General features: G+C 40.1%; 1 protein-coding gene across 6 annotated transcripts in view; it reads left to right on the forward strand.

The window, feature by feature from the left end:
- The window catches only part of p4ha1 (prolyl 4-hydroxylase subunit alpha 1), a 69,655-nt gene that overhangs the window by 21,761 nt on the left and 21,610 nt on the right, over positions 1-26,284 (forward strand). For 4 of the 6 annotated variants that reach the window (XM_033012467.1, XM_033012468.1, XM_033012466.1 and 1 more), the window contains 8 exons: positions 12,110-12,219; positions 13,277-13,373; positions 13,558-13,709; positions 16,724-16,861; positions 17,207-17,446; positions 17,550-17,752; positions 20,678-20,854; positions 22,005-22,075. In XM_033012467.1, coding sequence (XP_032868358.1) covers positions 12,141-12,219; positions 13,277-13,373; positions 13,558-13,709; positions 16,724-16,861; positions 17,207-17,446; positions 17,550-17,752; positions 20,678-20,854; positions 22,005-22,075 — 1,157 coding nt within the window. In that variant the 5' untranslated portion in view covers positions 12,110-12,140. Of the gene's footprint in view, positions 1-12,109; positions 12,220-13,276; positions 13,374-13,557; positions 13,710-16,723; positions 16,862-17,206; positions 17,447-17,549; positions 17,753-20,677; positions 20,855-22,004; positions 22,076-22,494; positions 22,566-26,284 lie in introns of all 6 variants that reach the window. The other 2 variants (XM_033012470.1, XM_033012471.1) reach the window with 1 other exon arrangement.

The following is a 26,284-nucleotide window of genomic DNA, read 5'->3' on the forward strand; positions in this document are numbered from 1 at the left end:
TATGCAGGAACTTAGTGCGCCATAGCCTGTCCCTGATCTGCAATTACAAGCCATTCAAGCAGGCTGTCTGACCATTATTTAATCATTGCAGTGGGATTAAGGGATGGAGCATTTAATATAGTGCAGGCATCTAAATACAGGTAGTCTAACATAACAGTTGTGTTCCTTATGCCCCTGTCCCACTTAGGAAACCTGAACGGAAACCTCTGGAGACTTTGCGCCCCACTCAAGGTTTCCGTGCGGTTCCAGGAGGTTTTTGTCAGTCTCCCTACCTGCAACCTCCGGCAACCACCTGCAACCTGCGGGAACTGCACGGAAACCTTGGGTGGGGCGCAAAGTCTCCAGAGGTTTCCGTTCAGGTTTCCTAAGTGGGACAGGGGCATAAGAGACCTTGCATTGTAGAAAATTGTGTTATAAAAAGGATTGTGTCAGTGGGGACACCGGATTAGGGACTAGAGAGTTTTAGACTCGCCACACAAAGTTTATTTTTCCCGCAAGACTATTGTAAATAATTTTCCACAATTTTCAACAGGTTTATTTTTGTTGCAAGCTATAAATACTAAAGGTTGTATGTTTGTAGAGTCTCATTACACAAGTGTCAGTAGAAGCCATGGCTTGTCAATTTCTATGGCCACACACTTTGAAGCTAACAGCTGAGTTTTTAAAAGACAATATTGTCTGCGAATGTTGGACTTTTTTTTAACCAAGACAACTTTTTTTTTCAGCTTGTCAATTTCCAGAAATAATGGAGCTAGTTCACTACCTCCTGATTGAAATCAAGTTATAACCAATCCACTGTGTAATACAAATAATGTTCCTCATTTATCCGTTGCATTATAACCAATTAGTGTTATGGAACGTGTTATAAGATAACAACTGCGCAACACCTGAAAGGTAGAAAGTAAGCTGAAAGGAAAAAAGAAGTGCTGGAAAATTGAATTGAAATGGTAGAAATACAGTAAAACTGATAATCTGGCACTCGTAGGACTTTGGTGGTACTCGGCATACTAGTCCTCTAGTATCTTTGGTACTTAGTTAGCAGATTGTACAGACTGCTGGATGTTACACCTATTACACAGTGTTTTAATTTGCCTCTTTAGAAGGTTGCATGGCAGTAAAATCAATTTTCCAATGAACCCATGAGTTTAAAAAAGAGCTTTGAATATACAAGCACACCAGGCCTTGGCTCCAGCCACAAGCCTCCCTATGTTCCTGATCTGCAGTATTCTAGACCCTAGCGCCAGCTGTATACCGTCGGCTCACAGTCCGGATCTTGGCTGCATTCTGTAAACCCCACCACTGGGCTTTGCCCTCACCTGACCTGCCTGCTGTCTCAACCCAGGCTCACATTCCAATGTAAGGAGTTGAACCAGATAACAGACAATCATGATTTCTGAACAGTCCGATGCCAAAACCTCAGATTTGCTGTGTTCTGCGAGTGGAGCGGTGTCTGATGAGAGAAACTAAGAGTTAATGTTTCAAGTTGATGATCTCATCAGAACTGGGCAAATTCAGGAAATAATCATAGTTGAAGCTGCAGATAATGTGGTAGGGTCGGGGAGAAGGAAACAGAGTGACCAGAGACCAAGAAAGTATGTGTTGCAAATGGTGATGTGCTGGCTGGACCAGTGTGTTGAGGGTTTGTTAATTACTGATGATATGTCTGGAGGAGATCGAAATAGGAGATGGGGGGAATGGAAAAATTGAAGTGGCCAATTGGTAGTAGCAAAAATAGATCCGGACAGGGACTAGGCCACAGTGACGGGACAAAGTTGGATGGAAATTCTGAAGATGGAAGAAAGGGTTCACGGTTTGGGGGTGAAAAGACGGAGACAAAGAAATTAGTATTGAAGCGAGGATGACAGAAGACGACCTCATCATCATGTTGCACTTGAAATTCACTAAAATGGGGGACATAGGATGGAAGTTAAGACCTCTGGAGGATGGTTTATTTGGAATCAACGAGGGGAAGATCAGAAGGCATAGTGGAAACATGTTAAGAGGTAACACTGTGAGAGAGATGGGGGTCAGGAAACTGAAGGGTACGAAAAGTTCACAAGAGCATGAGGCTTGGAGTTGCTGAAATTTGAGATCTTTGATACGGGAACGGAAATATTCTTTTGAAGCATGGTGTGTTTCAGAGGATAAATTGGACCTGTCAACTGGGACAGCCATGAGATGGTGAGTTAGTGCTGATGGAGAAAGTGATCAAGATCATGAATTTGTCAACAGATGCCAATAATCCATGATTTTGGAATGCAACAAGAACAGTGATTCAAGTTAGACTGGATACTTGAGAATACTTTATATCATGGATAGATTTGAAATATAATGGGTGGGTCTACAATTTATAAGGGCTTATAATTAATGTGAATGATACTGTTGAATTTATGTGATGATTTGTATATAAAATTACAGATCTGCTTCTGAACTGATGAAATAGTAGCTTATTTAGTTTTTCGTTTGAACATTTGAAATTCCTTCCTGTAGTAATTTTGCTCTTTCCATTTTGGCTTGTAAAGCTTTTCTGGTGTTAAGGGAAGAACTATGAGAATTAAAATTCTCTATGGTAGGGAATAAATATTCAGAAGGACAATCCTTTTTTTTAATCCACCTCAGAAAAAGAGTGTAAAGATAAAGAGGGAAGGGGGAAGAGAATCAGATCATTGTGAAACAAGGAATAAGTATCACTGCAGATCTATTGAGCAACAACACTGGACAGTTTACGTCCATCTGATATACCAACCTGATATATGATCTCCACCACCCAGAAAGACGAGGACAGCAAAGGCCTACAGGCAACAATATCTTCAGGTTCTCTTGGTCTCTGTCCATCTTGAATTGAAAATATTCAACGTTACTGAGTCTTGCCTAATAGCACAGTGAGGGTATCTTCAACACAAGGATTGCAAGAGTACATGAAAACATATCAGCACACCTCAAGGACAAGTGTGGATGGGCATGAAAAGGATGAGAATAACAACTAGCGCATCCAACAAAATGGATAAATTATACGTTAGGGAAAGGAGCAAAACTAATTCATTAGGAGAAGGAAGAAAAGGGAAATCTATGTGTGTGAAATTTGCAATAAAAGCAGGGATAAACCTACTTTGTTTTTGATTTGAGGTAGAATGATTTAGTTTTTAGACTGAAAATGTTGCCGTTGACAGCAAAGGGAGTATAACTCATTACTGAAAATTCTTTCTGAAAATAGCTCCAGGGCTCTCCCTCCCTCACTCCCTTCCACACAGGAATGATTGTACTGATAAGTGTAGAAAAAAAAATCTCTTCCCTGCGTTTCTGTTACCTTAGCATTCATACAATGGTTCAATTAGAGGATGGGGGCTCGTTAGACTTAAAATTTGTGCAAATTGTGAACAGAGAGAAAATGGTGTAGTGTGAGAGAGCATTGCACTAGTGGAAGAACTAACTGGTCTGATGTATCCTGAGGTGAATGCTAAAGATCCCACTGAAATATTTTAAAAAATAATGCTTTGAGGGATGGGATTCCTGGTATCTAGTCCTTCAACGATAACAATTAAGAAGACAAACTTGTCATTCATTATATTGCTATTATGGGATTTTGCTATTTGCAAAATGTCACTTGTTTCCTTGCAAAAATAATCAGACTTCTTTAAAAACAGCGGGTGAGGCAGCATCCATAGATGCTGCCTCACCCGCTGAGTTTCTCCAGCATTTTTGTCTACCTTCAATTTTCCAGCATCTGCAGTTCCTTCTTAAAGACTTCTTTTAAAAATACTTTATTACCTGCTTCCCTTCCCCACAATAACCCTCCTGTGCTTCTCTGCATGAATGCTTGTTGTCAGGAAAATTCATTTCACTGCACTTCATTGTGCATGTGACAAATAAATCTGACTATTGACTATTAAAATTTGGATAAGCAGGGAGAATGGGTTTAATGCAAATGTGGTTTCAATGTTGAAAATATATTGAAATTTATTTTAGCTATATTATTTCTATTTTGAGTTTGTCACATCAATAGTTTTGAATTAAAAAATGAATTGAGAATTACAACAATTTCAAAAAGTAACACCAGATTAAAGTTTCAGTTTTAGTTTTGGAAGACAAGCTATTTCTCTGGCATTCAAGATCACTTTTGGAATGGAGAAATTGTACTAACAGTAGCCAGGATCTGAGTGAGATGATTGGAATTTTGATCCATACAATTTCCTGGGATTGATGATACTGAAGTGTTTGAGCAGATGATGAAAAATATTCTCAATGGAAAATCTGAAGACCTGGTCTGATTATGATCAGAGCTGCCACAGATGGGTTGAATACAATCTAAATTAAATTTATGGGTATATTTTGAAGTTTATATCTCGATGTTAACTGGTACTGAATACTTTTCTTCTCCTAATGCAGGCAGGGAAATTTCTACTGAAAATGTTTTCTTCGTGGCCAGTTCCTTTTAGCAATTATTTTGCCTTATTCTAAGTAAACCAGGGTAGTACTGATCGGGAAATTTCTACTGAAAAATATTTTTTGTTTCTGAGAATTTCACAGTAATTTTCTACTTTAGAATTATTTCTGCTCTACTATTGTTCAATTTAAGATTGCGTGGGTCTTGATTTTGGGTGTCCACAAAGTACAGCATTGACCACATAGTTTGGTCTCCTTTGTGCATAGAACGTGGCATAAATAGATGCTGCACAATGAGATTTGCAGGTTGCTGTGGTTTTGCTTTACACCAGTGCCAGACGACCAAATGCTTGAACAGCTGGTGCTCTGCATAGTTGATACTCATTTGTCAGCGGGCTAACATTAGTTTGAAATCTTCCCCACTGGCAGTGGCTTACTGTGGATGAGATGTATATGCTTTATCATTGGCTTAGACAGTGAGAAAGCAATCTAATGCATTCTTTCCACTAACACCTACACAGCAAAATGCAAGCCTGCATGGAGTTAATGGTGATCCTGGACTCTTTTTATTCTTTAACTTTTAATTCTCTTCCACACTCCCCCTCAGGATATCCTCATTGGGTACAGTGCACTTGGCACCAGCTTGATTACTGAAAAGATCACCTAGTTCATTGTCAGTCCACCTTTGAACTCCAGATTTGTTGTCATGGTCTACTGCCTTGGAATTCTTCCCTTCCATTGTACCCTCAAAGAATTGGGCTATTTGCTTATGGCTGGGTTATTGGTTAATGTGTGCCAGCTTGCTTATTGTATGCCTTTGTGCTCAGACCCTTTCCATGTTGTAGTAAATGCCTACTATGTTCTGTGTGCTGAAGCAAAGCAATAATTTAATTGTCCTATCAGGGACACATGACAATAAACTCACTTGAACTTGAACACTTGTTCCCTTCAAGCTTTAACTTGGGCTGGTCTACATTGTTGCTATATGAAGGCATGAGGGGACTTGCTGGGCGAGAGCATCTGTGCTGATAGGAAGATGCGTACTTATTTTGCCTTTGATTTTTCAGTAGCATATGCTGAAAGAGACAAGTGCACACATGCATATTAAATCCTTTCAGTGTGTACCCAATTAATTCTCTTAACCCAATAAACTCATCATCATGACTTATGCACAATTGTATACCGTTTGCCCTAATGAAAAGTGCATAGCTTCAGGCTCACTACTTGGAACTTCACCATGGCTGGCTGCAAATTTACTGTTGAATTAAAATTCAGGCTGCTTCCTGTTCAGGAACGATCATATCTTGCATTACCACTCTTGAGCCAGATTGACTCCAACTACATTCCACTTGAATGTTCTTGCCAGCTTATGAAGCCCCATTTTCATGGTTGTGTGGGGGAGGGTTGACTTTGGTATTGAGTGCTATCAGTGTACTGTAAATGTATGGTAAAACTTGCATTCACTGAAACTAATAATTTTAGTAAAAATATTTGGCCCACACAATTGCTTCATGAAAGTTAACTTCACATTTCCTTCTGAAAATTAGATGTTAGAAATGCTTAATATGCTATCAGTGCAGATCGGCGTATCTCAACCGTGGTTCCCTGGAACGCTGGGGTTCCGTGAGAGGTCGTTAAGGGTTCCGAGAGAAATAGTGATAAATAGGCTAATCATATGTAAACACATACGGCATATTCTTGGGTATTATAATAAAGTCTTCAACCTGTTATATCATTTAAAAGTATAATAATCATAGGGAATATATTTAGCGACGTTTATACGGCGCCAGTGTGAACCGGCCTTTAGTGGTCAGTGGACAGAAGCTGCACGTGACTGATTCGTGTATCATCAAGTGACTCGCTCGAGTACAGACACAAGCATGATATCCATCAGTCCTGTGTGTGCTTCCTGGCATGCAGGTACGGCCCCTCATTCACCCACGTTATTTAATCATTTTTACCCATCATTTAGGAATGTTATATGAATCTCAAAAATTTAAGTATATTTCTGTTTATTTTTGTAAGTTTATCAAAAGTTTATGTGTGTTGTTTTCTCTCTCCCCTCTCCCCCTCCCTCTCCCTCTCCCCCTCTCTTGTCTCTGTCTCTCTCTCTCTCGATATGGTTGTTTATTTTTTGTGTGAATGAAAACCTCCTTATGAGGTCTCTTGAACAAGCAGTTTGATTTCAGTTTTTTTATTTGCATTGTCAACGAGAAAAACACAAGTTATTTTTTGCCTAAACCAGTTATCAGAAAATATATTATGTTTGCCCTATGAACTTTAAGTTTATTAAAGAGAAAGAAAGAGATTAATAAAGATATATAATACTTTTTATGTAAGGGTTCCCTGAGACATGAAAATTATTTCAAGGGTTCCGCAAGGGTAAAAAGGTTGAGAATCAGCAATGAACTCAACTCTGATTGGTGAACTTTTTTGTCGTCAATCAAGGATGGCAATTGTGAACTCCTGATTAGACCACTGCATTGGTCACTGAGAATCCTTTGTGGCATTGCAATGAAGGAGAGGAAACACAGAGTTTCACAGAACAAAATGTCACTCAGTCCATTACTGACTTTGCTGTGTTATGGATGTCATTACAAACCCACTTGGTTCACTGATTTCCATCTGAGGAGGAAATCTGTCATCCTTTCCCAGTCTGTACCTGACTCTGGGCTCTCAAATGCAGTTGACTATTAAATTTCCTCTGCAAGCTTCTCATTTTAAGGGGAGGTAGGAATGGCCAATAAATGTTGGTCGACACAGAATTTTTGTACTGTGAGATTGTATGGTTCCAGAATGGAATCAACATTTTCTTTTGAAAGAAACAATGGATTTTTCACTACAATTGGAACTATTGAGCCCCAATGTTATGGAGTGCTTCAAACTCGTCTCTGGATTTCTGATCCAAGTCATTTAATGCACATCTCATTACTCCAGTATGCACCTGTATCCTAAAACTATATGAACTCCACTTGAATCAATAGGTGGCTGTTGTCAGACACTGCTGCTCTATTTGTGCAATGTTTGAATTTGAGGCTTAATGAAATTCAAATGCTTAAGGAGGAGCAAAATTAAATTGGTTATTTGTATAATTTCACTTGAAGCAAACTGCAAACATTGTAACCTAATTTATTCCCAATGCCTCCCCTCCCACACACATTAATAGAGAAGCAATATATTTTATTTATTCTATGTATTAATTAATAAATCAGAACGGAACAACTGAGTATTGAATGGCTTTACATTAGCATCCAGCTGCTTGCCATAGGAATCATAAGGAAATAGTGGTGTGCTTTCTCTATTAACAAAAGCTGTCTGTGGCACAATGCAGTGGTATGCAGTACACCCAACTGAGAAGTGCTTAACTTTGAGAGTGTTACTGCTATATTACTACATGAGAGGAGCCAAGATAATTATAATTTTATTTCTATGAATGACATTGTAAGGTCAAGGAGAAGAAAACCATTGGCACAATTTATCAGAGTTTACTGGTGCATAGCACATTCTGTTTTCATTTTCCTTCAATCATGTCTTCCAATAAAATTAGTTGCTTCAATGCACCACATAATATGAAGAAATAACTGAAAACACTATAATATAGCAAAGGATATGCAACTGGATCTTAAAGGGTTGGACAGGCTAGATGCAGGAAAAATGTTCCAGATGTTGGGGGAGTCCGGAACTAGGGGTCACTGTTTAAGAATAAGGCGTAGGCCATTTAGGACTGAGATGAGGAAAAAAAAAAACCTTTTCACCCAGAGAGTTGTGAATCTGTTGAATTCTCTGCCACAGAAGGCAGTGGATGCCAATTCACTGGATGTTTTCAAGAGAGAGTTAGATTTAGCTCTTGGGGCTAAAGGAATCAAGGGACATGGGGAAAAAGCAGGAACGGGATACTGATTTTAGTTGTTCAGCCATGATTATATTGAATGGCAGTGCTGGCTCGATGGGCCGAAAGGCCTACTCCTGCACCTATTTTTCTATGATTCTAGACAACATTCCAACGGTAGTACTGAAGACCTGGACTCCAGAACTAGTTGCACATTCTACTAAATTGGTTTTGAACAGTTACAGCAATAGCATATACCGAACTGTGTGGGGAAACTCCCCGGGTATATCAAGTTCACCAAAAAAAACAGGACATATCCAATCTGGATAATTACTGCTTAGGTAATCTGTTCTCAATCATCAGCAAAATGACAGAATGCATTTCTGAGGGTACTGTGAATAAGTACTTACTCACTGATGACCTGTCATGTTACTGTTTTGCCAGACCCACTCTGCTCCAGACCTCTTTACGGTTTTGAACCAAATATGGACCACAGAACTAAATTCTAAAGATAAGACGAGAGTTACTGCCCTTGAATCAGCATTTGACTGAGTGTGGTAACAGGGACTCCTGATCAATTTGAAGTTGAAGGATATCATGTGGAAATTGCAAAGAAGTCAAGGGGCAAAATGCCACCTGTATATTTGAGTTCAAGCTTCCCACTCAACAGTAATCCGTAGAAATACTGAAGAAATTCAGTCTGAAGAAGGATCTCAACCAGAACCGCCATCTGTCCATATTCTCCATAGATGCTGCCCAATGTGCTGAATTACTCCAGCACTTTGTGTCCTTTTGTGTATTAACCAGCGCCTGCACTTCTTTATTTCTACATTTTAAAATACTGAGTAGTTTAGGAGGACTGATTACTGACTCCTTCTGAATTGCATACTAGACTGTTGAAAAATAAAGGGAGAAAATACTTAACTGTGGATTCTCTTCAACATCTTTTTATATATGTATTGTAAAAAAAAAACAAGCTGCATTAGAACAAAATATTAGGCAAGGTGGAGTATGTCAAAGACTCTGGGGTGGATTTGCCCAAATGTCTTTCAAAGGTTGTTATAGTAACTACCTCCTCTGGCAGCTCGTTCCATATATACCACCCTCTGTGTGAAAATGCTATCTCTCAAGTTCCTATTAAATCTTTCCCCTCTCACCTTAAATGTATGTCCCCTGGTTCTTGATTCCCGCACTCTGAGTAAAATATTACATTCAACCTATCTATTTCCCTCATTATCCTAAACACTGCTATAAGATAACCCCTCATCCTCCCTGCACTCAAAGGTATAAAGTTCTAGCCTGCACAACCTCCCCCTATAGCTCAACCCCTCAAATCCTGGCAACATCCTCATAAATCTTTGAACTCTTTCCAGCTTACCATCATTCTTCCTGCAGCAGGGTGACAGAAAACTGCACACAATACTTCAAATACGGCCACACCAACGTATTGTACAACTGTGACATAACATTCCAACTTGTATACTAAGTACCCTACTTATGAAGGCCAATGTAACAAAATCCTTTGTCACCCTATCTACCTGTGACGTAACTTGCAAGTAACTATGCACCTGCACTTCTATATCCCCAGTTTCCTACCATTCACCTTAAAGGTCCTGACCTGGTTTGACTTCCCCAAATGCCCACCTGCCCAACTGCTCAAGATCCTGCTGTAATATTTAGTAACCATCTTTGCTATGTACGATACCACCCACTTTTGTGTTATCTGCAAACTTCTAATCATGCCTTGTATATTACATTCTCATCTAAATAGTTGATGTAAACCACATGTAGCAATGGGCCCAGCACCGATCCCTGAGGCACTCCAGTAGTCACAGGTCTCCAGTCTGATAAACAATCTTGCACTATCACACTCTGGTTCTTTGCTTAAAGCCAATTCTCTAACCAGTCAGTTAGCTCTCCCTGGATCCCATACAATGAAACATTCCAGAGCAGTCTACCATGCAGAACCTTATCAAATCCCTTGCTGGTCCATATAGACGACATCTATGGGTTTGCCTTCATCAACCTTTTTGATTCCTTCAAAAAACACAATCAGGTTCATAAGACATGACCTCCATCATACAAAACCATGCTGATATCCTTAATAAGCTCTTGTCTATCCAAATGCATATTCTATCCCTTGAAATATATCTTGATTAATTATGATGGATCTTTTATATCCTAGCCTAATTCTATTTCCTTACTTTAAAGTCAATAATATTATCTTTTTATAACTTTGACAAATTAAAAAATAGATTTCAGTCATGTTTCGCCCAATTCTTACTATCCCAAGAAAGTTTGGGTAAGTGTGTGCCCATAAAGTGCTAAAGATATTTGGGAGGTTAGCCATCATTGGTAAGAGGAAAAAAATGTTTAGGTTGAAGACCTTTCATTAAAACTGGAAAAAGTTAAGACATAAAGATAGACACAAAGTGCTGGAGTAACTCAACAGGTCAGGCAACTTCTTCTGAGAAAAAAGATAGGTGACATTTCACCTTTGTGTCCCGACCCGACACATCACCCATCCTTTTTCTCCAGAGATGATGCCTGATCCGCTGAGTTACTCCAGCACTTTGTGTCTACCTAAAGTTAAGACATAATTAGTTTAAAAACATTTTCTAAAGCATATTTTAAAAGTCCTGAATATCCACCTGGATTTATATGCTCAAATATCAGGCTTGAAGCTAATCTTTCTAATTGGGGCAAGAGCCACAACTTGCATTATACGTGAGTCATAGAGAAATATGCATCAAGCTGGAGTGAATGTGACCAGACACATCATATGTAAGTACTGCATTTCAACTTAATGTAGATCATAAATCTCACAGAATATTTCATCACAATCCAAGCATCATACCTGCAAAGTTTATGTGCAACGTATGTACATCACGGTCATTTCACGTTGATTTTTGTTGCCCTTCTCCTTTGATGAGAAACCAGACAATCACAAGTTGCCAATCAAAAGGTTAACTTCCTGGATCTAAAAACATCAGCCACACCTTAACTTTATCTACCCCATCAAAGTATAATTTCTAAATGTATCAAAAATAATCAGTGATTTTCTTACAGAAAATAAATCTGCAAATGTGGAAATATGATGTTTGAACCGCAGAGCCATGATCTCTCCCTTGTGGCCGTTTAATTGTCCACCACTGTTCATGATTGGATGTGGTGTGAGTGCAGAATGTTTGAAGTAAGGCGGGCTGCAAAACAACAACATGAAATTGGAATAAAAATAGAAAATTCCGGGTTGTACGGAACAAATCAGGCAGGCTCTGTGGGGGGAGAAATATTTCACTGTCAATGGCCTTCATTGTTTAATTAATGAAACCACCATCTTGTATCTCATTTTAAGAAAAAATTTGCTAATTTTGAATACTGTTTATGTAACGAATTGCAATGATCTGATATGAAGGTGAAAGAAGATTCAATAGAACTTTCAAAAGTCAATCAGATTTATTGTTGCAGGAGAAATGTTACCAAAATGTGAAGAACTGAGGATTGATTAATAGCTCTTTCAAATAGTTGGCCAAGATGTGATGGTTGAAATAACCTCCTCCTGTGCTTTATTATTGTAAGATTCAATAATCTGTAAGTTAGAACAAGTAATTTTGTTTATTAATGATGCCACGGTAAAGATAGTTTATTCAGCTACATCATACAGCATGTGCTGGAAAGTGAAGCATTTATTGCCCATTCTTAACTGCAAAAATATGAAATGCCTTCTTTAATCCTTGCGGTCCTTCAGGTGAAAGTGTTTCTACAGAATAATTGGGTAGAGTGTAAGCTTATTAAAATCTATTTTAATAGCCTTCAAATAATTCAATCTGGCCAAGTTACTTTCATTATTGGTCGTATTTCTTCTCTGAAATGATTATTTCTCCTCCACCTTTGCAGAAGGCCCATATTGTGCCAGAATAAAGCCAACATGGCATGGGTAAAAATCTGGTGCATTTTAGTCCTGATCTCCATCACCCAGGCGCATAACGACTTCTACACATCAATTGGTAAGCATGATCTTCCTTTTTTTTTGTTTCAGTATTAGTTGTTAATAAAAATATATTATTTCTCTATAATTTGAGTCATTTCCAGAAGGTTAAAGCTAAGGATCTTGTATTAAAGTTCACACCAATGGCCAATGTATCACTAATTCATAATGGAAATCTAAAATTAAACAGCTTATACTTCACAGGTCTAAGGCCGTTAACCCTGTTTCGCTCTCCTCAGGTGCTACCTGGACAGAGTGTTTCCAGCATTTTTTTAATCATAGTTGTTAAAGAATATTTCATGTTAACTGTCCAGGCACATTTTCTGTAACAACCTGAACTAAGCAACACATGAAATTATAAAACAAAGCACTAAGCAGTATTATATAAAGGAGACTGGAGCTTTCAATGTAAAGAAAGAGTGATCATTTCATTAATGGAATTTTTTTTTAAAACACAGCAAATGTTGACACTCTGAAATAAAAATAAAAAAGGCCTGAAATGTTAACTGGTTTGTATTTTGCTGATGTCGCCTGCATTTTTTCCAACATTTTCTGGGGTTTTTATCCTCCATTAATGGAGTTTTCCTCTCATCATGCCTGGGTGTGTTGCAGATTGCTATGAATAGTCAACAACTCAATTTTATTGCATCAAACAGCAACCAGGATTGTTGGTGTAAATGTGCGGAACTGTGTCGTCTTACAATTCCTGTATTCTGTTGACTGCAGAATTTCAATTGCTTCGACAGTCCAAAGTTCCATGGTTGCACACCAGTTACACCATGACATTATCCTTAATTAACTTATTGCAATGATGTGTGGGGCGAAGCAATTATATTGTGAGAATTGAAAGAGAATTTGAAATCGACTAATTCCCAAATGGGAGCAGGCAGTCAGATAATGGACTGTGTATATAATTTGCATGTCTGAGAAGAAATGCAGGTTTGGAGCCATTTAAAATGACTATGTGTCAGTATGCTAAAATAACTATTCCCCAAATTATTTTATAGAGGTATATATTTTCTTGAAATGAAACTCCTTGAATAGGTTGTATAATCCGTTTCATTTTCCATGAGCAGGTCAGATGACAGATCTTCTATACACAGAGAAAGATCTGGTGACCTCGTTGAAAGACTACATCAAAGCTGAAGAAAGGAAACTAGGAGAAATCAAACGGTGGGCAAATTGGTTGGAGTTTTGAAAGCTTTAATTACACAACATTTGGTTCTTAATCTTTTTTTAAAATCTCCTTTAGAGTGGTTAATGAGCTTGTACATTAAACAATTGCAATTCATGTTAGTTTACTTACCAGTAAAACATTTTATTAGATCCCAGAGGTAATTTCTTTGTACATTAATAGGTGGGCCGAAAGACTGGACCTACTTACAGAGACAGCTACAAAAGATCCCGAAGGATTCCTTGGCCATCCAGTAAATGCATTTAAATTGATGAAACGATTGAACACGGAGTGGTTGGAGCTGGAAAATCTGGTCCTCAAAGATATGTCAGATGGTTAGTGGTAAATCATCTTCTAAGTAGACCAATTGACAAACTGTCTTACTCTTCATCTAACTCTTTGTTCCTTTGCCGTTTGTTGGGTTTTCCCCCCCATTAATTCACTCACTGCATCACTATTGTCTGCAAAGCCAGAGCAATCCATTCTCTGACCTTTTTTCGAAGCATTGTAACCTTTTCAGACTTTAGCCTGAATCCTTGAATCCTGAGTGCATTTGCAAGAAACAAATTAATGTTTGTCCTTTTTCTAGAAATGTGTTGCCTTGAGTGGCAAAGTGTAAGAGAGAACAAAAGGAAAAGGCTCCTTGCGTCTGCTGTCATTCTTTAAGACCTTCGCTGATAATTTACCCCATTATCACGTTCCTGTACTAGCCCCTTGTTGCATAAATTCCTTAATACCCAAAAACATTCTGATCTCTGGTTTTAATATATTTGGCAAATGAGTGTCCACTACCCTCTTTGGTGAGAATTCCAAAAAATCACTACTATTCGGGTGAAGTGATATAATCTCAGTTCAAATTTGAATGAGTGTCTCCTTACTTTGAGACAAGAGAAACATCATTTAAAAATCTACTTGCAACCTAGGTTACAAATATGACAAAAGCAATTAATATTTTTGTTTCGGGGTAATATGGTCATTTTGTTCAGAGTAATAACCATCTTGTTTTCCCATTCTTGGCATTTGCCAGTGGCATTTTGAAAAGAGCCTGGATTCTATGGAGATTTGCATTTTAATTACAGTGACACCGTTAATTTTATTGTTTTTAGAAATGTTTGACATGAAGCCACAATTAGAATTAACAACGTAAAAGATCACCAGCAGTGTACCTTGTAACATCATACCATGACTTTATCAATGTTGCATCCAGTATTATTCACGGGCAGATGTTTGCCTTCTGTGTTTCCTTTGAAGATCCTTTTTTTTTAAATTTAAGAATGCTACTTGGTATTTTAGGTGTGGGATTTCATGCTCTATTTGATGTGGTGTTATTTCCTTTTTCTTGCCAGTAGATCCTGCAGCTATGGGATCACTAGACATGACTTGCCACCAGTAGATTAAAAAAAAATAAAGTTCAACAGTACTTACAAACAAAACTATCGAAGTCTATGTATAGATCTGATTTTAAAATTAACTTTGTATTATGTGTATTATAGAAAAACAAAACTCTGCAGATTTATTTTTTATAAATAGTTCTACATTTCATATTTCCTGACGGGAATGAGTCCAATGTCTCATTTCAGTTTTTCATTCATCAGGAATGCATTTGAAGAATTGTCATCCAAGGCTGAATCAAGCCTTTAGCTATTAGAAGCATTCATCCTAAAACCTTTGCAAATAATTACCTTTGCAGGAATTTGCAGCCTTTTCCTATTTTGGCTCTGACGTACCACAAGCTCCACCCTCCAAGTTCAAATCTGTACTTCATCCAATAAAGAAATTCCAGTTTAAGCAGCTGGAATTCATCTTGAAATAGTTACTCCTAAAAAGCAGAAGTCTCTAAATGTGGAAGGAGCAATCCAAGCTCAGCGGCGCAGGAGCCAACAGTATGACTGCATTAGATCTCAATAAACCTCATTTGGCAGATGAAAAGGTTACTCAACAAAAAGCATGGGAACGATTCACTTTGCAAATTGGATGGAGAGTCTGGCATGAATAAACCAAGGGCTTCACAAAAGGAAGCCTAATACTTGAGCGTTTTGGTCAGATTTTTTAATCACATGTATCTTAGCACTTGTGTTTAGTTTTGTATTTTTGTAGCTTGAAAGCAGTGTAGCAGCTGTCTCCTGAAAAAATCAGAGATTTAAGTTGGCAGTCCTTGCGCAGTCTTGGCTGCTCAGCACAGTTAAAATCACGTTCCAATCTTCCCTTTGCTCAGGATTAATGGCTTTTGTGAATGTAAACATGGATAGTTTAGGATGAATGTGTCCATATCTAGGTTGATCGTTAAGATGTTTACGTCCACTGGGCTGGTGTGACACCAGCTGAAGAATTAAAATTGTGAGCCATCCAACTGCATGTTCTAATTGGATGAAAGCCCCAACATAGTCAGAAAATACACAATTTTAGTTTGGAGACACAGCATGGAAACAGGCCCTTTGGCCCACTGAGTCCGCACTGACCACCAATCCCCACACATTAACACTATCATACACACATTAGGGACAAATGTTTCACTTATACCAAGCTACAGACCTGTACTTCTTTGGAGTGTGGGAGGAAACCGAAGATCCCAAAGAAAACCCACATAGTCACGGGAAAGATCAACAAACTCCGTACAGACAGCGCCCATAGTCTGGATCGAACCCGGGTCTCCGGCGTTGCAAGCGCTGTGAGGCAGAACTTTACCGTTGCGCCATCCCTGCACATAATGTTATTTAATTAATAACAACAACCAAAAAAATACCCCTAATGTTTCTGAAAGTAAATGACAAGGAATAGTAGATGGTATAAGTTAAAGATTGCTTGACCCAAATTACAATACAATTTCAAATTGAAGAGCTTTTGTTGGAACTAGCAAGTTAGAAATTAACTTTGATCAACAAGTTTGAAACCTCATCTATCGCATTCTGTGCTCTCTGTGGTTTCCCCTGCATTGGTGACACCAAGCCCACCAACCTCTTGTCATTCAGTCTCTTTCTCATTCACAAACCTGATGGAGGTCACCATAGAAGTTGAGCATAGGTGAAGCCTACCCCGGAAGAGAGGAAAGGGAGGAAACGTAAAACAAAAAATCAGGGAGTTTGCACTGCTGCTGTAATCAAGTAAAGGAAGTCTTTAACAGAGGATGTCTGTTCATGGGTGGAAAAGCAGCTGTTGTAAATTAGAACAGGAGGCGGTAGGAATGTGAAAGGGCTAACAATTTCAGCTCATTCCCTGCATGTTTGGAGCAGCTGGCCTGCTTCACTGCAATGAACCGCAGCAGACCTTGTTGTTGTTGCAGCCACTTGTGAAAAGTTTGAATGCAACCTTTAATTTTACATTTGACGTATTGATTCTGATATCTTTTCAGGATTCATTTCTAATCTCACCATCCAGCGACAGTACTTCCCTAATGATGATGACCAGACTGGAGCTGCCAAAGCCTTGCTGCGTCTCCAAGACACGTACAAACTGGATGCAGACACCATCTCTCAAGGAAACCTGCCTGGTACGTGGCGCAAAGGATTTTACATTTTTATAGTGACACTAGCTGGACAGTAGATTTTTGAGCAATGGCAATAGGATCAAAGTAATTTTAGCTTTAGAACAGGAGGTGGTGGGAATATGAAAAGGCTTAACAATTTCAGGTTGGGTCTGAAGAAGGATTCCGACCCAAAACATCGCTTATTCCATCTCTCCAGAGATGCTACCTGATCTACTGAGTTACTCCAGCATTTTGTGTCTATCTTCGGTATAAACCAGCATCTGCAGTTCCTTCCTGAACAGATCACAAGTGCTGTTCACTCTATGGCTGAGATACAAATGCATGATTCTCTTTTTTTCTCTCTCTTAGGTGTGAAGCATAAAACATCACTCTCAGTAGAGGACTGCTTTGAGCTTGGGAAAATAGCTTACTCAGATGCAGATTACTACCACACTGAACTGTGGATGGAGCAAGCACTGAGGCAGTTGGATACTGGTGAGGTATCCACTATAGACAAAATCACCATACTGGACTACCTGAGTTATTCAGTGTACCAGCAAGGTGACCTGGATCGGGCACTGGACCTCACAAAACAGATGCTGAAGCTGGGTAAGGATGTTCAGAGAAATGTCTTCTGTATTTAAGTTGAAATGTGAGTACTGTACAAGAAAAGATGCCTGTGAAAGTTATACACTGACATTAAATGTTATAGATCCAGAACATCAGCGAGCCAATGGGAACCTTAGATATTTTGAGTATATGAAAGCTGAGGAGCTAAAAAAGGCAAATGAAACCCAGGGCTCTCAAGGAAGCAAAGTGGGGAGTACTTCAGAGACCAAGAAAGGCCGTCCAAAGGATTACCTGCCCGAGAGACAGAAATATGAAAAGCTGTGTCGAGGAGAAGGTATCAAATTGGTAAGTGAATTATTTGATTCAGGAGGGTTCTTGAATTCTGTGGATTTGTGAATTTCCTTTTACTTCTGAAGCCAACCCTATAGCAAACAAGTGACGAGTTGGGCACCTACCACATAAATGAGGGGAGGCAACGATTCAAGAAATCCAGTCTTCAGTGATAATCCCCCTCATCTGTCGTCAGATCCTGCAACATATATTTAAACTTTTCAACTAGGCCAGCAGTTCTGTGGAAACTGTCGTTCACAAAAAGTAAACAGCAGTTTTCAAAGACGACCATGGGAGTTTTTATAGTCAACAGGACAACGTCACCATAAAACACATGATCTGTTATTTATCTTATTGCTGGTTGTGAGACATTACTGTCTGCATATTGGCTGCCATGTTTCTTTGCAGTAGTGACTACATTTGAGGATTACTTAATTGGATGCATATTGACTGAGATTTTGGATCATCCCAAGATCGTAAAATAAAAACAGCTTCATAAATAAATGCTATCTGTTCTTTTGTTTATTTTTTTTTATGGCCATACTTTGAAAGTTGCCAAGTGAGAGAAGGGCAGATGTGATTCCCATTGTTGACTTTTCTCAGCTATTGCTAATCCTAGTTGATTGACTGCAAACAAAGTATATTTACGGTCATAAGAATTAATGTCCAAATTCCTAATGCTGGTATTCTGCAGAGAGAAAAATACCAGGGGTTAATCAGGCAAACCAAAATTGAATTCTATGTCTAAATAAGATAACCATTGTCGGTGAAGTAACATTGTTCTTAAACATATCACATTTTAGAATTATAAAATTGAACTTCACAAAAACATGTTTGGCTCATCATGTATGTGCCATATCTGTTGAAGAGCTATCCTATCTGTTACACTCATCTTTCCATCTTTCCCTTAGCCTTGCACAGTTTTCCTCTTTCAAGTATAATATTTAAGCAACACATAAACAGCGTTTAAGAAGCAATTAGACTGGTACATGAATCGAACAGGTTTAGAGGGAAAGGGGCCAAACGCAGGCTAGTGGGACTAGTGTAGATGGGACATGTTGACCGGTGTGGGCAAGTTGAGCCGAAGGGCCTGTTTCCACACTATATGACTATAATAGAATCTGCTTCCAGCCCTCTTTTAAATTCCAAGATGAAGCAAATAAGTTACCCTAATCACCCTTCTATTCTCCAAGCAGCTTTCATTAATTTAGGTCCTTCTATTATTCCTGCTAATGAAAGATTTAAAGTAAAGTAAAGTAGCCTTTATTGTCATTCAGACCTTTCGGTCTGAACGAAATTTCGTTGCCTTGCAGTCATACATATAATAAAAATGACAAAAACACACAATAAACACAAATTTAACATCCACCACAGCGAGTTCACCAGGCACCTCCTCACTGTGATGGAAGGCAAAAATCTTAAAGTCCTTGTCTCTTCCCTCCTTGTTCTTCCTCTGCTCCGAGGCGACCTGTGAGCCCCCGACGCTATCGTCCACCGGACCCGTGGCCGATCCTCTGAGGTCAGGTCACTGCTGCCGCCGTAACGCCACAGCTCCGTTGTCGGGTCGCCGCTGCTGCCGGAACGCCACAGCTCCGTTGTCGGGTCGCCGCTGCCGCCGGAACGCCACAGCTCTGTTGTCGGGTCGCCGCCGTAACGCCACAGCCCCGTTGTCGGGTCGCCGCTGCCGCTGCCGCCGGAACGCCACAGCTCCGTTGTCGGGTCGCCGCTGCCGCCGGAACGCCACAGCTCCGTTGTCGGGTCGCCGCTGCCGCCGGAACGCCACAGCTCCGTTGTCGGGTCGCCGCTGCCGCCGGAACGCCACAGCTCCGTTGTCGGGTCGCCGCTGCCGCTGCCGCCGGAACGCCACAGCTCCGTTGTCGGGTCGCCGCTGCCGCCGGAACGCCACAGCTCTGTTGTCAGGTCGCCGCTGCCGCTGCCGCCGGAACGCTACAGCTCCGTTGTCGGGTCGCCGCTGCCGCCGGAACGCCACAGCTCCGTTGTCGGGTCGCCGCTGCCGCTGCCGCCGGAACGCCACAGCTCCGTTGTCGGGTCGCCGCTACCGCCGGAACTCCACAGCTCCGTTGTCGGGTCGCCGCTGCCGCTGGAACGCCACAGCTCCGTTGTCGGGTCGCCGCTGCCGCCGGAACGCCACAGCTCCGTTGTCGGGTCGCCGCTGCCGTTACCGCCGGAACGCCACAACTCCGTTGTCGGGTCGCCGCTGCCGTCGGAACGCCACAGCTCCGTTGTCGGGTCGTCGCTGCCGCTGCCGCCGGAACGCCACAGCTCCGATGTTGCCGCTGGAACGCTGCCCCAGCTCCGAGGCCGCCAGCCCCACCATTAGGCCTCGGCCTAGGCCTCTTGTTGCTTGGTTGGCAATCACCCATGTTGCATTTTCTAAATCCAGTACCTTCCTACCAAAGGGCCTTGTAGGTGTTTTGTTTCCCAGAATGGTTGCAGCAGTTCAGGAAAGTGGCTCATCGCCACCATTTTGAAGCCGATAAAGCTTCACTGGCGCTCTGCTAGTAATGTCCATATTCTATATAATCAATATTTTAACTTGTATAAAAGCAATTATTAAACTAATACATAGTCTATAAAACTTATTATGTCCTTGCTGTAAGTACAATCAATTTCTCTTCCCTCCCCATTCCCTCCCCTCCTGATGGTCGGTCCTGTGCATGGCATTGATTATTCAGTTGCTTTTGGAATCTTAAACGATGGATCTACATCCAGATTATTTCTATGTACTTCAAAATAGCATTTTTACTCACAAAATTAGGTCTGTCATCTCTCATTCACTAGTTTATCATCATTTATTTAAACAGGCTGCTGGAACAATCACTCAGTCAGAGTCTGCCTCAGTTAAATCATATAATTTTGAATTGTTTTGACATGGGTGTTCTAATTTGACATGAATCAACATTTCATATTTCTGTGCAGACTCCTCGACGACAGAAAAGGCTCTTCTGCCGTTATTCGGACGCGAGCAGAAATCCAGCATACATTCTGAGGCCTGTGAAACAGCAAGATGAATGGGACAAACCTCGCATCATTCGTTTCATTGATATCATTTCCGACCAGGAAATTGAGCGTGTGAAAGAATTAGCAAAGCCACGGGTAAGATGTCACATTATCCAAGGTGGTCTAGTGCCTTAGTTTTCCAACTCATTTGGGGAGACGGCAGTTATAATCCAGAGAGATATTGTCCTTCAGCAAAACTGGTTTCTCTGAGCTGCCTTCTAGCTCAGTGTTGTTCTGTAAGTGAGACAATCTGAAAAAAAGAATGTACTTTTTTTTTAGATTTTTGTTTTGGGCTCAATCACAGAAAAACAATTGAGTCGTTATTTTTCAGCTCATCTAAAATTAATCTCATTAATGGTCAACGAATGTCAGACCATAACCTTCAGTATTGGATTTTGATTGAGGTGCTGCAGGAAGACTTCTAATTTAGCAAAGGTGTGTTTGAAGCTTGTGTAACTGATGGAGTACTAACAGAAGGACTACTGTCCAAAAAGGTGATTCAGCACATTTTACGAGCAATTTAAGGGCAGGTAATAAATGAAGGCCTCGTCAACGATGCCAGATCCTGAAAAATAAGTAAAGTAATAAAGAAAATACAGGATCTGTAAAAGCTATTGATTCCATTTGTCTCCATGCAGCATATTCAGTTAAAATACTCCGACCCTCTGACTTCCCAAGTGAGATTGACGATTGAGTGACTATAAATGTTGATATACTCTAAATCAGCAGCCATTAAAGAGCTGGATTAAAATTATGAAATGGAATTATTGCAACAAAGTGGCACAAAAATTGCTAACACATTCAATTTTAAATTACTTAATGATAAAATGAAATTGCATTGTATTCTAAGGTAATCTTTACTGCTTTTTTTGTATTGCTGTCATCCCTGAGTGAACCAGCACTTCTTGTCATTGTTTACCACAGACATTTTTGTTGTTGTTATTTCAGTGAAAACTTACGGTAAAACTGCAAAATTCATCACCTGGTTGTTATTAATGTTTGAAAAGAATTGTGAAATAGTTAACCTGTTTCAAAGGGGCTTTCCATGAATTTCAGCTTTACCGAGATGTGACTGTTGCTGTTAGCTGCACGAGCCACAGAGTGTTGGGGAAAGGACCCAAGATTGATCGTTCCAGGGTGATGGGCTTAGTTATTTCCCCACTGGAAGGATTCTGATTGGTCCTGTTTAACATCCAGTCAAGCTGGTAATAATCTGTGTCTTTTTTCTGATTGATTGGCTCCACAGCTGAGACGAGCCACCATTTCTAACCCAATAACTGGAGTGCTGGAGACAGCTCATTACAGAATAAGCAAAAGGTAAGCGAGAGCTGTGGCAACTCCTCTTTGCAGTGAAGCTGCTGCATCTGGTACAGACCAGGCATGTTTGGAAGCTGGCATCCAATGACGTGAACCAGGTGAAGAGATGACGACTGAGGAAAAAGGCTGAATTATTCAACACATTGATGAAATGCAAAATTTACTGACAGAACCATTGGGTTCCAATGTATGCAAGCAGCTAATCAGTATAGTCATCCATTCCTCCTAACCTCACTTCGAGGTAAAACTTCTCCAAATTTTGAAAAGTGAAAGGACATTGAATTGGAACGCAGCCCCCTTTGCAGGACTTGCCCTTCTCCATTTTCACATATCCTGACCAATCGGAAGCTTCCAGAGTTCCACTAATGAGTGGTGGTCTGGCTGTTCCAGGATTAAATCTGCCCTTTCTCTTTCTGTAGCTGAAGCGTGCCACAGTGCATAACCCTGTGACTGGCCAGTTGACTGTTGCAACCTACAGAGTCTCCAAAAGGTAAGGGGAAGGTATGAGGTACTCTCTAGGTGCAACAACAAAGGGAAAAGACTTCCGCCACGTACATTGAAGGTGTGAGCAGCTTCATTGCCCTGTTAAGAAGGATGGGGTTTTATTTTGTCCAACTCCTCGACACATTCTGTTGAGATTTCGAAGAGCATTTACTAAATGATGCAATACTCATTATCCAGTGCCTGGAATCACCAATTAGTGAAACAATACAGAGCTTGAGAATTTGGGTTAATTGGTCAGTATGAGGTTTCAATGACTGCGAAGAAGCAAAAATTGGTGCACAGTTTGAATTCATCAATTTAAATTAGCCCAGAGAACTATCTTCCAAACAGGTTGGTCTTGTTCCCTTAATATTTGTAAATGTTTTGTTAATAGTGTGACTTGTGTTTGAAAAGTGAGATGATGTGTATCTCTATACCTAATGTATTTCTGATCTCTGATTATATTATTTATTGCAACTTTCAGTTTACTGTCTTAACATTTGATATTTTCTAGTATTATTCTAATGTAGGTTATGGGTGAATTTACATATTTATTACAACAGAATATCAATATGATGTTACAAGGTTAACAAGACTAATTGCTGCATTATGGTGGACTATTGTCCCTGTAGCACAACATTCTTGGCTCTTTAGCATTTTTGGGAGAGTGAAATGTATAATGAAAATTCTTCTTTTTGTACGGAAAATAACAATTTATTACAGCGGATGAAGCTCCCCATAATCCAAAGGGAACAGTAATCACGGGGTGCAGAGTCTACACAGGAGGCCCATCTCTAAAAATGTTTCAACCTAGAAAATCAACTTCGCAGTTAGCCCGAGAAGGTTCTGGATATATTATTAATAGAAGTGATAATTTTCTCATCAATTCATTTCTTGGGTATCTGGATCATAAGATGTGGTTTTACAAAACAGAAACTATGGATCAGTACAAAACAGCCCATTGTTAAAGCGATGTCTCTCGGTAAAGAGTTGGTGCCTCGTCAAATTACACAATGCATCGTCTATTCACAATGAGTCGGCATGAAATCTCAGATGTTTAGAGATTCAGCACGAAAACAGGCACTTTGGCCCACCCTGTCCGCACTGACCAGCGATCATCACACATTAACACTATCCAACACACACTAGGGGACAATTTTACACAAACACCAAGCCAATTAACCTACATACTTGTACGTCTTTGGAGTGTGGGAGGAAACCGATGATCTAGGAGAAAATCCACGCGGTCCCGGGGAGAACGTACAAACTCCGCACAGACAGCACCTGTAGTCGGGATCGAACCCAGGTCTCCGGCGCTGCATGCGCTGTAAGGCAGCAACTCTACCGCTGTGCCACCGTGGGTAATGAAATCAAAACTCCACTTATTCCATGCAACTGGCCATATCACTTTCTGAGTAACACATAAACTCGCCATTTATCCACTATTGTTTTCCCATACATCTCCTTGCCCTCCTAATTTATCAGCTCTGTATCAGAAACATACCTGTATGTAGCACAACCAGACACATTTCTATTATATGGTTTAAAGAAAAGCACAGGGGTTTTAGTGGTCAGTATTTATTCCCTTAATATCACAAAGACCAACTTGCTGGCACAGGGGACTAGCTCGGTGAGACAATTGGTCGGCATGGACAAGTTGTACCGATGAGCCTGTTTCTGTGCGGTTTACCTCTATGGATCAGTGACCACCAATATGGGGACTTTGTTCTGTGCAATTAAGAATAGTTTTCTACATTTCAACAATGACTGTTTCATTGGATGCAAGGATGTTAATTTACAGTGTCTGGCATTCTTTTCTAAATCTTAGAATCTTAATCTCAGCACCTACTTCATTAAAGAACCTGCACTTTTATCTGCACATTCTCTGTCGCTGTAATGCTGGAACACTTATTCCGTACTCTGGTGTTTTTCGGTTTTACTTGTGTGTGGGTTGATTGTACTCGTGTACAGTACAATTGGACTGGTTGGCAGGCATCGTATATCAGTGCTCATGGTGATAATAAATCAATACAAACCAGTTCTGCCCCATAATGAATATGTTAACTGTCCATCTCATTACTGTAGAAACCTCAAACAGAGTGATGTATGTAGCTGCTGGAAATTTGAAATGTTAAAACATTCTGGCAAATCAGACAGCATCAGTGTAGAGAGAGATTGAGTTAATGTTTCAGGTCATTGAAAGATTCCCACTGGCTTTAAACTTGGATATATAAATCTAAATTCCTTGTGCCCATTTGTCTTTTCACGTTAGCTACAGGAATGCTTTTTGATTGTTGGTCAAAAATTTGCAATAACTTCTGACATGCAGTAAAACAAGTTGCACCGCATTATCGGAAGTATCTTGCAGAAATTAACTGGGGAAAATTAATGAACTGAAGTTTGTTTCTTTACTTACTGATCTCTGGTTTTGCCTGTTGTTTTTCAATGCTCATGTGAATACTTTTAAGGATCTGTTCAGGTTCTCCATATGGAATGTAATTTGTGTCGATACTGATATTAATTAGTGGCCTTGTTACATTTATTCTGCTTATCCGCTATCCATCTAGTTCTTATGTTTAATTTTGGCCAAAGGGTGGCACCTGAAGTTTGAACATGAAACATTCTTGCCAGGGCTTTCTGCCTGATACAGCACTCAGCCAAGAGCTGGATATAAATGGGCAAGTTTAATTTACATTGTAATCCAGCTGACAGCCCAACAGTATGAACATTGAATTCTCCTATTATAGGAAACAACGCCCACTTTTTTTCCCCTCTCTTCCCTGTGCCCCTCTAGGATGTGACCCATATCACCAACTAATCTCCCCCTCCCCTTTCACCTTCTCCCATCCCCTTATACCTCTCATCCTTCCTCTGGCTTCATATTTCACTTCTCTCTTTATCTTATACCCTCTTTGTCTCCTTTGCATTGCTAGCATTTGTCCACCCGTCTGCCATTCAAGCCTCCCTTCATCTGTATCCACCAAGAGCTGCCAGTGTTTGTACTGCCCCAATCCAGCTTTCTACTGGGCCCACTATAATCAGTCTGAAACAACATCTATCCATGTCTTCCAGGCACTGTGTCTTTTATTGTAAACCAGCATCTGCAGTTCCTTGCTTCTCCATTTTTTATTTGAGCTGAGTGGGATCTTAGATTGGTAATTTTCCTGTACATGTGTACACTTTGTTAGTCTACATAAATAATTTTAGTACCTCTGGTTTTCCTCCAGCTTTGTTGGCTTGTGGATGATTCCAACAAGTGGTCAGCATTTCAGAATAAAGCTTGTCTTTAAAAAGCCTTCAGCTCTGGTCTTCACTGATATTCAGATGTGGTAACCATTGGAAAACCGTTACTACTTGCTGATTTAACAGAGAGCTATGGGAAGATTGTCAATCGACTGCAAACCCCATTCTTTCCAGCAAAGTGCAGATATTGTTGATATGCAGAAAATAAAGAGCTTGAGCCAGCTTCTGGTTACCATACTGGCTGATGGAAGCCAGTAAACACATCTAAAAAAATAACAACTTGGCCAACATAATGAAGGTAGCTATGGCTGGTTGACCCTCATCCTGGACTGGACTAATCCACCTAAATCTCACTGTATTCATTGTTACTGTTGAAGGATGGAATATTTAAGATTTCTTTAAAAAGAAGGGCAGGCTCTTTTAGTACATTCACCTAAATGTGTTTTATGTAGAGCTTTGCAATTGCCCCAGTCACCATTTTGA

This window comes from Amblyraja radiata, chromosome 37 (assembly GCF_010909765.2).
Source record: "Amblyraja radiata isolate CabotCenter1 chromosome 37, sAmbRad1.1.pri, whole genome shotgun sequence".
Taxonomy (NCBI): Eukaryota; Metazoa; Chordata; class Chondrichthyes; order Rajiformes; family Rajidae; genus Amblyraja; species Amblyraja radiata.